We start from the raw sequence: 11,595 nt of genomic DNA on the forward strand, positions 1-11,595 counted from the left end.
ACGTGAAAATCTTTTGACTTACAATATTTTGTTCGTTCATTAAATATTGTATGAATTATAAGCAATAATAAATTTATATTCAAGTATATAAAATTATTTCATTCCTTTGAAATTTATGATAATGCGTATTTAAGCAGTGATTTTTTTTAGGAGCTGAATGTGAAATATAGTAAAAATAAAAACATTTATAAATATATGTATGCATAAAAATTAAATATTTTTGTCAGTCAGCCATTTTATGCATAGAATACATGACGAAAACTTTAACGGTTGAAAAGTGTTTTTCTTGGAGGTCTATTTAAAAGCCGTACTGCATGATATGCATATTGATATCAAATGCCAGGATTGAAAAGAAACTTTAGAAAACTATTAATTTGAAAGAATACTAATTTTCACGGTTGGAAAAATTTTATTTGCACAGTTTTGCAAACTTCTTGCATCATCGATATCTTGAAACTTTGAAAACGCAATATAGGTGTCTGTTTGATATGTGTTTATACTAGAGATATTTTATTTTGATATATGTTATCTAGAATTAGTCATACTTTTATCTTTCCAGTTATTTATTTCGCAGTAATAACATTTTATCTCTTACTTCGTTTAGAGATTTTTTTTTCTATACGTCTTTCACTTTTACTTAACCTTATTTTTTTATGCTAAGGGTATTTTCCCGCCTTCTTAGCATGTCTTCGTGGTGTAGTGGTCAGAACGCTGGGCGCGTATTTCGATTGGACCATGGTTCGAGTCCCAGCGAGGGCATTGCTCATTTTTCAAGTCTCCTGCTTTAAAAAAATATCTAATGTCTCTACACTTGTTGCTCTATTATTTTACAAACTATCTTTCTAAGAGGGTGAAAACTCTGGAAAATCGCTTAATTAGATATTCCTAATTCATTATTGTTTCAAAGAGGGCGAAGTGTTTGTTTTATTATTTGTGAAAATTTCAAAATTATGCATATAAAATTCAAGCAACTTTGGGGGTGGAAATTGTGGGTTTCCTAGGATTTCTGTGGATTATTTATACAACTCATTAATTTCAAAGATATTGTTTTTACTTTATTTGAAGTTAATTTTTTTTGTTTTTAACCATTTCCTTGAAAACGAACGGAAACAAGGCATTAAGTACTGAGATTTATATTATTTGCTAGCAATTTTTTGCTCTTTTCTCCAACTTACCATTTTGGTATTATCATTTAATCTTTAAATTGTTTAGTATTAATATTTTTGACTTTTTCGAATATTTCTTGTTTTAGTCTTATTCATTTGTATTTTTAAACTGCTTATTAGTTTAGGAAAGTACAGAAATTTACAAAATATTTTATAAAAATTGCTCTCATTTAATTAATGCTGCAATAATTTATTGAATAACTAAATTAGTCTTAGAATTGGTTTTAGACTTAGTTTTTCTTTTACAAAAAAATAAAATATATGTTGCATTCATTTAGCCGACCGAACATTTAGCCAACAGCACACTTAACCGATACTGACATTTAGCCGATAAAAGCTTTAGCTGACAGCATGTACATGTAGACAAAAAAACATACGACAATGTTTTAATAAAATTTGACCATATTTAGTTGAAAAAAAGGCTCTTTCCAGGATATCCAAAGAAAAGATTTATGAATAAGTAGCATATATTTAACTTTACATGATAACAAATGCCATATTTTACCATATCTTTATTTATTTTAAAATTAAACAGAAAAGCAAGCTTATTTTGGACGCAGATTTCGGAATCAGTATCGCGAGTAATCAAACATAAGTCTCTATATTTCGGTTCGGTTTGGTTTATTTGATTATGGCAAAGCACTCGAGGGTTATCCGTCTAAGGGGAGGGATGCCTTCGTGTATGGATAGGAAGAATCGACTAACAATACCCTTGATGAAAAGGATCGGTGACGCGGTGTGAGTAAGAAAGTTAGCGAGGATGGAGCGGAACAAATCGGACTAGCAGAGGGATCGCGAACCGTTAGCGAGGCTGGGGCGAGCACTGAAAAGGATCGAATGAGCAGTGTCATAGAAAGAATCGACTCAATTAAAGGCTATATACACGCCTAATAATTGTTGAGGAATAAAATTCTCCTGGTATTTTATACCTGGGTTTGTGTACTTTTAATATATTGCCTTAAACTCTTTGAGATATTTTAATATGCACGTATATATACGTTCTTACAAATATCAGAAAAAATATTCTAGTAATGATATTCTAGTTTCTATTCTCTGACTTTCAGTTACCGCCCAAGTAGGGGCGAAGTTTGTTAGCGTCAAGCAGACGCATTGTAAATTTTAAAGAGTTAATATTGGAGTTTTAAAGAGTTAATAAACTACACAGAAGAAGGGTTTGAACCCTTCTTCTGTGTAGTTTCCTGCTACTCCTGTATCCAGATAGAAGTTAACCCCCTGGACACTACATACTTTTGAGGCGTAATCTGTGAAATTCTTTTTTTTAAAGAGTTGCAAAGTTTTGAGGTGTAGTGTTTGCGATTTGTTTCCCCTAGTAAAATTTTCCCAAGTATGTAAATGTTGACTGAAAAAGACAACAAGGATATGAGTCACTTCGGTGCAACGTATTAAGGAAAAACTCTGCATATTTTCTACCGAAAAGATCTAATATGTACTACTGAAAATGTACATGTTTTCCATCGAGTAAAACTATAAATATTAACATTGGAGTTCTTTTTATTTTAATGCACACTATTTTATTACAATTTCATTTACCATGTAAATATTTTATTAAAGTTTGAAAAGTCCATCACAATATACAAGTGAAGTAACAAGATATGACAGAATAGTTGAAGACAAATATAATGTAAACTGGAATAAGGCAAATGTAATTAATGTAACACAAATTATTTTTTATATAATTGCAGTTCATTCAATATATATATCCGAAAAACATATATGCGATTCCACAAGAAGTTGAAACAGTTAACTCTTTATACATTAAATTCTAGTTTTGGGCTCAAAAGTCTAATCTTGTCTCCTTGGCTTCAAATGTAGCACTAGGTTTGTGATGCTATCGAATTCATTCTGCATTTCAGTCATTATCTTTCTCAATGCATATGCATATTTAGACTTTGCTCCCTGCCTCAAATCTCTAAATGTTTCAATTACTGTTAAAAGATTAAGACCTATTCTTCCAATTACAGGCAAAGAACCTAGCCTTTGTTGTTCCAGAGGTAAAGCAGGAATACTTTGCATGATAATGCCACTTGCTTGACCAAACTCAAACTGAGTGATCATTCTTGCAAAATCCAGTTGAATGGGATCATTCCTAAAGAACACACTTGAAAAAAAATAAACAAAAACTTTAGTGATAGAAAAGACAAAGATTAGAGAATGTAGATCTTAATTACAAAAATTATACATTTAAATATTCATTACAATATTCACTGTTAAACACTATTTTAACCAGTGAAATTTACTGCCCAAAGCATTAAGTAACGTTTCAGAATGCACTAGAATTTTAGGAAAAGAAAATTTGAGGACAAGCCTCACATTTCGATTATTTTGATCGCTATCATTTTTCACCATGAGGGAAGCTGTGTTTTGATAAATTCGTGTAAAATTTACCAGCTGTTCATGAGACGTAAAGCGAGATGTGAAGAGCGGGAGCAACGTGAGAAACTATCTGTCCTACCAATAGGGTACGGAATCTTTTTTTCTTTTAAGGTATTTAACAGATAAAATTTTGCTGTAAGGAAATAGATCGGCAAAGGTGATCCAGCGTCATGAATGAGAGGTGACGCCATGCATGCGTGAAGGCAGTTGTCATGTTTGGTTTTCTCCATGGGTTCTTTTCTGGTATCGACCTCGGCTTGGTGGAGAGGCGAAAACATACGAGGTACTTCCCGATCATACGCCTAACAAGCCCTCTGAGAGGGTCTCTCGCAGCGTCTGTATATCGGGAATGATCGTTCACTAGGTTGGGAGCCTGTCTGTTAGGTTACTCCAAGTTGTAAATGAACATCAGTTAAGTCAAAAATATCCATCGAGAAATATCAACAATGTTTTCATATCAATTGGAATCACAATCATTCATAAATTTCTGAAAATTTTGCAGTTTAAAAAAAACTGTATGGAATGGATCCATGTCATCAGTAGTTTGTTCATAAAACTGGACTTTAAGACTGTAACTGAAACCCTGGCATAATGACAGAATTTTTTATTTCCACTTGTATTAAAGTACTTGGTGAATTTTGTTTGAATGCCACAAAACTGTATTTTATTACAAGTAATGATTTGTCAAATCATATTATGAGTATGGATAAATAAAGTACTTCACACTAAAATGAATTAACTATAGGTCTTGTTAATGCAGCTAGGTAAGTAAGAAGAAATAATCTAATTTTATTATGAATAAATACAGAGTTATTGCAGTAACAACGCATTCTTTAATGACTAAAATAAACTTTCTAACTCATTCTAAAAATTATTATACTGTTAAGACACCAATTAAATAATTAAAACAGTTAAAAATATATTCTATGACGGAAGGGAATAAAACAGTCTGTATACTGAAATCACAGTTTCGTTCATTGAAAACGGTTCGATTAAAATAAATTTTGGTTAGCTTCCAAAGCCCTTTTTTTTTTTAGTAAACAATTATAAAATACTTAAAGTCTTAGCGTTGTAATGAGTTGTGAGTATTTATAAGTTACTTGAGAGTTAATTTTATTTTGAAGCAATCTTTCCTATTACTCTGGCTTTCAAGCCACGCTTTCTTGCCAAAATATAAATGAGTTAGCATGCGTGTATTCAAATGAGGTAGAAAGAAGTTAGTATTTAAATAAAAATTTTGGAAGGTGAATTTAAAGCTTGTCCTGTCTGAATGCCACGTTTTTATCTTTGATTTAATAGCTATTAGATTTCTATGGCGCTGAGCGCTTCTAGCCATTAGGCTTGTTTACATCGAGTTTTACGAGTCAGAGCCTGTCTGCGGGTTAACTTACTTGTCACCTTTACAGTTAAGCCGAAAACGTTGGCTTTTGTAAGCACAAATCAGTGCCATCTCTGAATAATATTGAGTTAACAGAGGATTCTTTACGACTTTACTTTGGACTCCGTCGTGCTTAAGGATAATTCCTGACGCAGTCTGTTAACGTTTAGTTGGTTTATGCTTGCGAAGAATAAAAGACGTTATAGAGTAAGACACAATAACACGCCGAATAAATACTAATTCAGAAGACAAACAACAAAAATCAGCTTTACATTCACAAAATTTTCACAGGACTAGTTTCGATGGTTTTACCGAACCACCATCCTCAGCTTTCATTTGCGGTTTTGCAGCTGAGGATGGTGGTTCGGTAAAACCATCGAAACTAGTCCTGTGAAAATTTTGTGAATGTAACGCTGATTTTTGTTGTTTGTCTTCTGAATTAGACGTTATAGAGTGTTTAAATTTTGCTAATTTTGTTCCATTAATAATTACACACTCTTTGCTTACATAAAAAATTTCCTATATAAACTGTCATCAATTTAGTTTTTAAATCCGGTGTAATCCTTTTTTCAGATGCTAATGTTTAAATTTAGCCAACAACATTTACATTTATAACGAATGCAAGAGCTACATTTAAACTTTAATACATTGCAGGATTCTCCACTGTGTACTTCTAAGTTACAATTGAATGTTGTAGAGACATTAGGTATTTTTTGGAAGCAGACGAGATGAAAAATTAGCAACCACCTTCGCCGGAAATCGAACCACGAACCTCTGGATTACCGGCCCAGCTTGCAGAACCACTGCACCACGAAGGCACGCTATGAAAGTGGGAGAAATACCTTATAATGTGAAGAATCTTAAGAACTAGTAAGCGAATAATCGCTTGAGTTCGTGAGGTAGAAAACAACAAGTAAGAAGAGTACACTAACCCTTTATTATTCCAACTAAAGTTTAACAAATCTCCGTCTTGGAGTTGTAGAATAAAGCCGACACTCAGGCTTCAAATTAAGAAACTAAGAAATAAAATAAACTAATCTTAACTAAAAAGATATAGCCGAAGCTATCAAAATTCGAAGAGAGTTGGCCCCTTAACGCTAACTGACTGCGAAGCTATCAAGGGCCTAAGTACGGCCGAACGTAATAATAGCTTACGAGAGAGTGGCCTAGAAAGGCGGACGCGTGCTAGCCAGAATATCTGGTATCTCTCTCACTGAGACAGTAGAACTGCGCGGTTAAATATCGCTCTTCCTCATTAGCATTCAGACGTTATTCTAAAACTACGTTCTGGCCGAAAGTGGTAAGCTGAAATTAAGAAGCGATAGGAAAGGAAGTTTAAATCAAAATTTAACTATTAATAAAATTAACATAATCCTTACAACATGATAAAATTCAGTTTATTCTGGATAATATCAAAGAATAATTGACTCTGTGCATTTGTTCATGTATGTTCATCTTTTAAGAAATAAAACTCTTCTATTCCTAATGAAGAAAGTGTAACCTAGTACAAATTATTTTCCTTAGCATATCCTTCAGAATGCCCTTTCCCTCGTTAAATATGCCGTAAATTCTTCGTCGTGTTTAAACAGCCATAAAACTAATGTAATTCGTTTGAAAGTTTGTACAGCACTGTAGAAAAGAGAATTAAATATTTATAATGATCCTCTAGAGTTTCATTCCTGAATTCCAATGAAACTGCCAAATGCAGACAGCATACACTGCTTGTAATACCTGGAGGATATTGACACAAATATGATACATTTTATACTTTTTAGCGATAAGCATATAAATATTTGCAAAGATCCTCTAGTTTTGATCCTTGAATTCCAATGAAATTGCTCAATGCAGATAGCATACACTGCTCAGAACATCTGGGGGATATTGACACGAATATGATACATTGGATACATTTTAGCGATAAGTATAATGTCCTAACAATGTGACTGAGGCGAATCGGTAGCTTAAAAGATCATCAGTCGATTGGAAACAGGCCAGACATAGCCCGCTGAAAGGAAACCTTTGGACTATTCCAAAGTATCGTTTCAGAGCTATGAAATCAGTTTTTGTAAAATAGAAATATTAGGTAAAGATCAGAAGAGGGTCACAGGAATGCTCGTTTGTATATTGGCAGATCTATGGTTTGTGATTCATTGACAATTGGCCAAAGGTACTGCCAGTAGTAGAGTGGAACAAGAGCACCTCATATGGAGGCGAAATGAATAAAGTTCTGTTCACGAACAAGTACCGTTTTAGCATATAACCTAATATGACTTGTCATTTGGCTGGAATGTAGATTTGTGAACGGACAAGTCTGATTTGTAGGACAGGGAAGTGATGATTTGGCAGGTATCTCCATTAATGGCTGTACCAATTCAATTTATGAGTAAAATTCATCATCAGAAACTCATCCCAGTGAACTCATTACTCATTACCCATCATCACAAACGGATCACGGATAGATCAGCAATGACAGGAGAGTTCCTCAGATATTTTCTATCCTCTTACTCTGCAACAACCTTGGACTGTCCAGCTTATTACCCAGACATGAATCCTATCAAACATGTCTGGGACATTCTAGGGAGAAGAGTTTCTAATGGTTTATCATTGTCAGAGACAGCTCAGCAGCTGGAAGGCAATATTCTGCTAAAGTGGGAGGAAATAAATTCCAATCCTTCCTTTATAACCGAATTGAATCCATGCCTTACAGGTACGTAACATTGCTTTCGGTCAGAGGAAATCATATGCCTTATTAAAATTAATTTGGTTCTCAGAAATCACATTTTTGTGACATGGATAAAATATGCATTTTTTTGTTTTCCAACAAAAAAAAAGGGAATAAAATTTAATTACTTGTCGTTCAGTGCGTAATTTTCTTTTCTCATGGCTTACAATACCTGTTGATCATGTACGAACTAAGAAAAGAGTTCTTCGTCCATGGTTAAATGCAAAATCATAATATCCTTTATATCCCCTAATCTATGTAGTTTAAACTTAATATCACACGAACCTGATAATATCTGAGTACATCTAAAATGAAGTAACTTAACACGTGTTGGTAAAATATTTGGAAAACTATAAATAGCAAGGCAAAATTAGGAAGAGATGAGTTAGGAATGGTGACCGGGATAGCTGAATATTTTATGATCATAGTAACAGAAAGATTGAAGGTCATAGAATGGAGCCTTTTATTGCGATTGTTCTCTCATTGCTTTTATACAAGGTCTTAGAATATATTCTATTCCAAATTATACTGCAGTAAAACATTATACGATTAACTAAAAAGAAAAAACTCTCTTTCTGAACTCTTTTGTACTTTTTAAAATTTAAAAAATTCCTGAGATTCAAGAATACGCAAATAAAAAGTTTGTTAGCAGAATGCGCAACAGAAGAGTAAAATTAAATGCTTTTAATTTATGTAAACGCATTCTCACTTTAGAGAGAATAAATTTTCATTATATCTTGTTTAAAAGCATAAAACTTTACTTAAATTATTATGAAAACAGACTAGCGACAGAAAGCATGGTCAGTGAGAGATATTCAGAGTATAAAATTACTCAGAAATCCACCTCTATTTGAAAACATAATTAAGAATGATGTATTTTGTTGTCTAGAGTAAGAGAATCTATAGGTGACAACTAGGTCAGAGGAAAAATTCATAAGTTGATAGCGAAACAAAATTGCAGTTCGTTGTACATATTGATGTTAAGGTCTCTGAACCTACTGAGAAGAGTGTTACGGTATTTGCTTATAAGCACTGTACTGTGTGGAAAACACTTCTTGGATTCCAACGTTATGAACCAATTTCTTTAAAGAGTGAGCCTGGATTTTGCTTAAAAATTAAAGATTAAAAAAGGCTTAGAATCTTTTTTTTTTCCAAAAGAAAAGCCAAAGACAAAACAAATTGCCAATAATATTCTAGCAAGACACAAACAATTAATGTTCTAGAAAAACATAATCCTAATAATTAAATCCGTTTCTCCAAAGTGTAATTTTAAATTGAAACAAAGTACGAATTGAGATAACCTTGAGGTCCTGCAGAAATCAATACCCACACTACCTTTCCTTGTACTCATCCAATCAAATTCCATATTTGATTGGCCATGTAATACCATTAATGTTTTAACAATATTTATTTCGAAATTTCGAAACATAGTACTGTTATTTTATTTTAGTTACAAAAATAAATTTCCTTACCTATCCCACCATATCGATGCTACTTCGCTTTCAGCAAATAATTTCAGACTGTTTAGAAAATCTACATCTTTTATGAGATTTCTGTTCTTACGAACATTGGAAAGAAGACCGGCTTTAAAAAACTTCAAATATCCATCAAGTTTGGCAGCAGAATAATGTATTTCTCTGACTAAACTTTTGTCGATGCCATATGGAAATAAGCTTTGGATAGCAGCATCTAATTCTTCAGAATCGCGCAACCAACTAGCAATTGGTTTGAATGCAATCTTGTCTTCTTCTATGCAACTCAAAATTTCCGTCAGTTTGGAATGCGTACGCTGTACTTCTAGCACCGTAAAGAAAAGCCCAAAGGCTCCAGATATAGAAGCAGCTTTAAATACTTCAGATTTCCACTTTGATTCTGAATTTAAAAACAAGCCAAATACCGAACCTACGATATCAATGGTAGTTGATGAAAGGCGAGCTACTGTTGTTAACTTGCAGTCTCTGTCTATTATATCAGCAGCTTCCCTTAAGGACGTCAGCAGCTTAAGCCGTAATGGTTTCCATTTTTGCACCTGTCGAAGAAATCTATTATATTCTGTAACATGCCGCTGCTCAAGTTGTTGGAGTACTCTTCTAGCTATTTCAGTTTGAGGTCCAATTCGACTGACAACTTCATCTTTATGCTCTAATAATGAGTGTATTTTTTCAACCCTTGATGTAGAATGGGAATCTAAATAATTCAAAAAACTGCTGATATCTGTTTCATCTAGTTTTTGTAAAAGGTCCTGAAATTTTAAAATGACAGTGTTTTATTGGCAAGTATTTAAAATTAGAAATGCAAGAATAAAACTTTTAGTCAATTTAACAGGAATACATTAATATGTTATTTGCCTTAGACAAGGTCGACTACTTAAGCACTGGAAACGAATTTAGGTCATTTTTATGTAGGCCTGATCCAAATGTGTTATTTAGTGTGGAATGATTGGTTTTAAATTGCTTGCATTCATTTCTTTAACTCCTATGAAATGAAATTATTTAAGAAAATGATACTATTTCATATTTAATGCCATAATAATTAGTATTATTTCCATATAAATATTTTCACATAACTTACACTAATTATTTACACATAGTCATGAGTAAAATTATTTATGGAGAAATGCATCCAATTTCATTATCTATATCTTTGATGACTTCAAAACGATTTTGCTATATTTTCTAATAAAATTTTTTATGCACACTTAGAAAATTGTAACTTAGGAAGATATTAGCCGTCTTTGCAAAAGACCAATGAGTGCACATGATTATTTTTAATGCGGTTTCTTGAAAACATCGAGCCACATGAGGATGGTTAAAGAAGCGAATAAACCATAACAGCTGATAACAAATGCACCGTTAAAAATCTTTCAGTGTGCAGCTGCATATTTTAATTCAATACTCGTATTTTATGGTCATTACATTAAAGTTGTTTTTATATTTAACTCAAGAAAAGAAATCAATCTCTGGCTGTATTTAGAAAAATTAAGTAAGGTTATTTGAATATAGCAAAGTAGATAAAGGCTTTTTTAAGAAGAGGGAAACGATCGTGGAGTACATTTTAAATAAAACTGGCTCATAGTCACAAAATATACGTAGGTAAAATCACGAAAAACATCTACGTAGCCTTCCTATTTGCTTAGGTTTAAATTCGTGTCAAGAAAACTTCTGGTAAAATTCAAAGAAAGCTCTGTGAAATAATACAGATATAACAAATATTACTAAACTGATTTAACTGAATTAAACCTTTCAGTCAAATTCAATTACAAAAATTGATAAGTAATTTATTTCTTACAGAATAACAAATTTCTGACCTACCGTAAGTGCTTCCATAAATCCTTTTTTATTTTCTTTCGATTCATAAGTTGGTTCATCTGATTCTTCAGAACCATCTTCTCCGTTTTTAACGCTTAATAGCTTGCTTTCCATATTAATAAATTGTCTACAGTAAAGACGATGTCGAAGTTATCTGACAAACATGAATTAGTCTGTGAATGACATGAATTTCTTATCAATAGGTATCGGTTTCTGTTGCACGAATCAGTTCGTTGCTATCAAACTCATCAACAATGCATCCAATTTCATTATCTATACCTTTATCTTTGATGACTTCAAAACGATTTTGCTATATTTTCTAATAAAAGTTTTTTATGCACACTGAGAAAATTGTAACTTAAGAAAATATTAGCCGTCTTTGCGAAAGACCAATGAGTGCACATGATTATTTTTATAAAACTCATCTCTTACCTGTAATCAGAATACCTCGTCGGTACGTTAGATAAAAAATAGTTATGAGTACATAAAATGTAAGTCTGGAAGCTACTTGCCTATCCTGGTGCTTTGATTTTGAAAACCGAAAATGTCCTTCCGTTTGAATGTAATTTAATTTCAATTGGTCGGTCTTCTTCATATTATTTAAAGTAAACAAAAATACTTTTCCGT

At 32.6% G+C, this 11,595-nt stretch overlaps 1 protein-coding gene across 1 annotated transcript; it reads right to left on the minus strand.

The window, feature by feature from the left end:
- Positions 1 to 2,660: 2,660 nt before the first annotated feature.
- On the minus strand, positions 2,661 to 11,150 carry LOC118189700 (uncharacterized). The gene is made up of 3 exons (XM_035360358.2): positions 10,972 to 11,150; positions 9,133 to 9,902; positions 2,661 to 3,285 (listed from the first exon to the last, which is right to left on the minus strand). The coding sequence occupies exons 1-3, from the start codon at positions 11,080 to 11,082 to the stop codon at positions 2,970 to 2,972; spliced, it is 1,197 nt and encodes a 398-aa protein (XP_035216249.1). The 5' UTR covers positions 11,083 to 11,150; the 3' UTR covers positions 2,661 to 2,969.
- Between the last annotated feature and the right edge of the window lie 445 nt (positions 11,151 to 11,595).

Source organism: Stegodyphus dumicola, chromosome 7, assembly GCF_044657685.1.
Source record: "Stegodyphus dumicola isolate Sdum_Otavi_A_Nest chromosome 7, ASM4465768v1".
Taxonomy (NCBI): Eukaryota; Metazoa; Arthropoda; class Arachnida; order Araneae; family Eresidae; genus Stegodyphus; species Stegodyphus dumicola.

Coding starts and splice junctions, on each gene's coding strand:
- LOC118189700 (XM_035360358.2), bottom strand. CDS start 11,082: ATGGAAAGCAAGCTATTAAGCGTTAAAAACGGAGAAGATGGTTCTGAA. Junction 9,903..10,971: donor GATTTATGGAAGCACTTACG/GTAGGTCAGAAA, acceptor TTAAAATTTCAG/GACCTTTTACAAAAACTAGA. Junction 3,286..9,132: donor GCATCGATATGGTGGGATAG/GTAAGGAAATTT, acceptor TTTTTTTTCAAG/TGTGTTCTTTAGGAATGATC.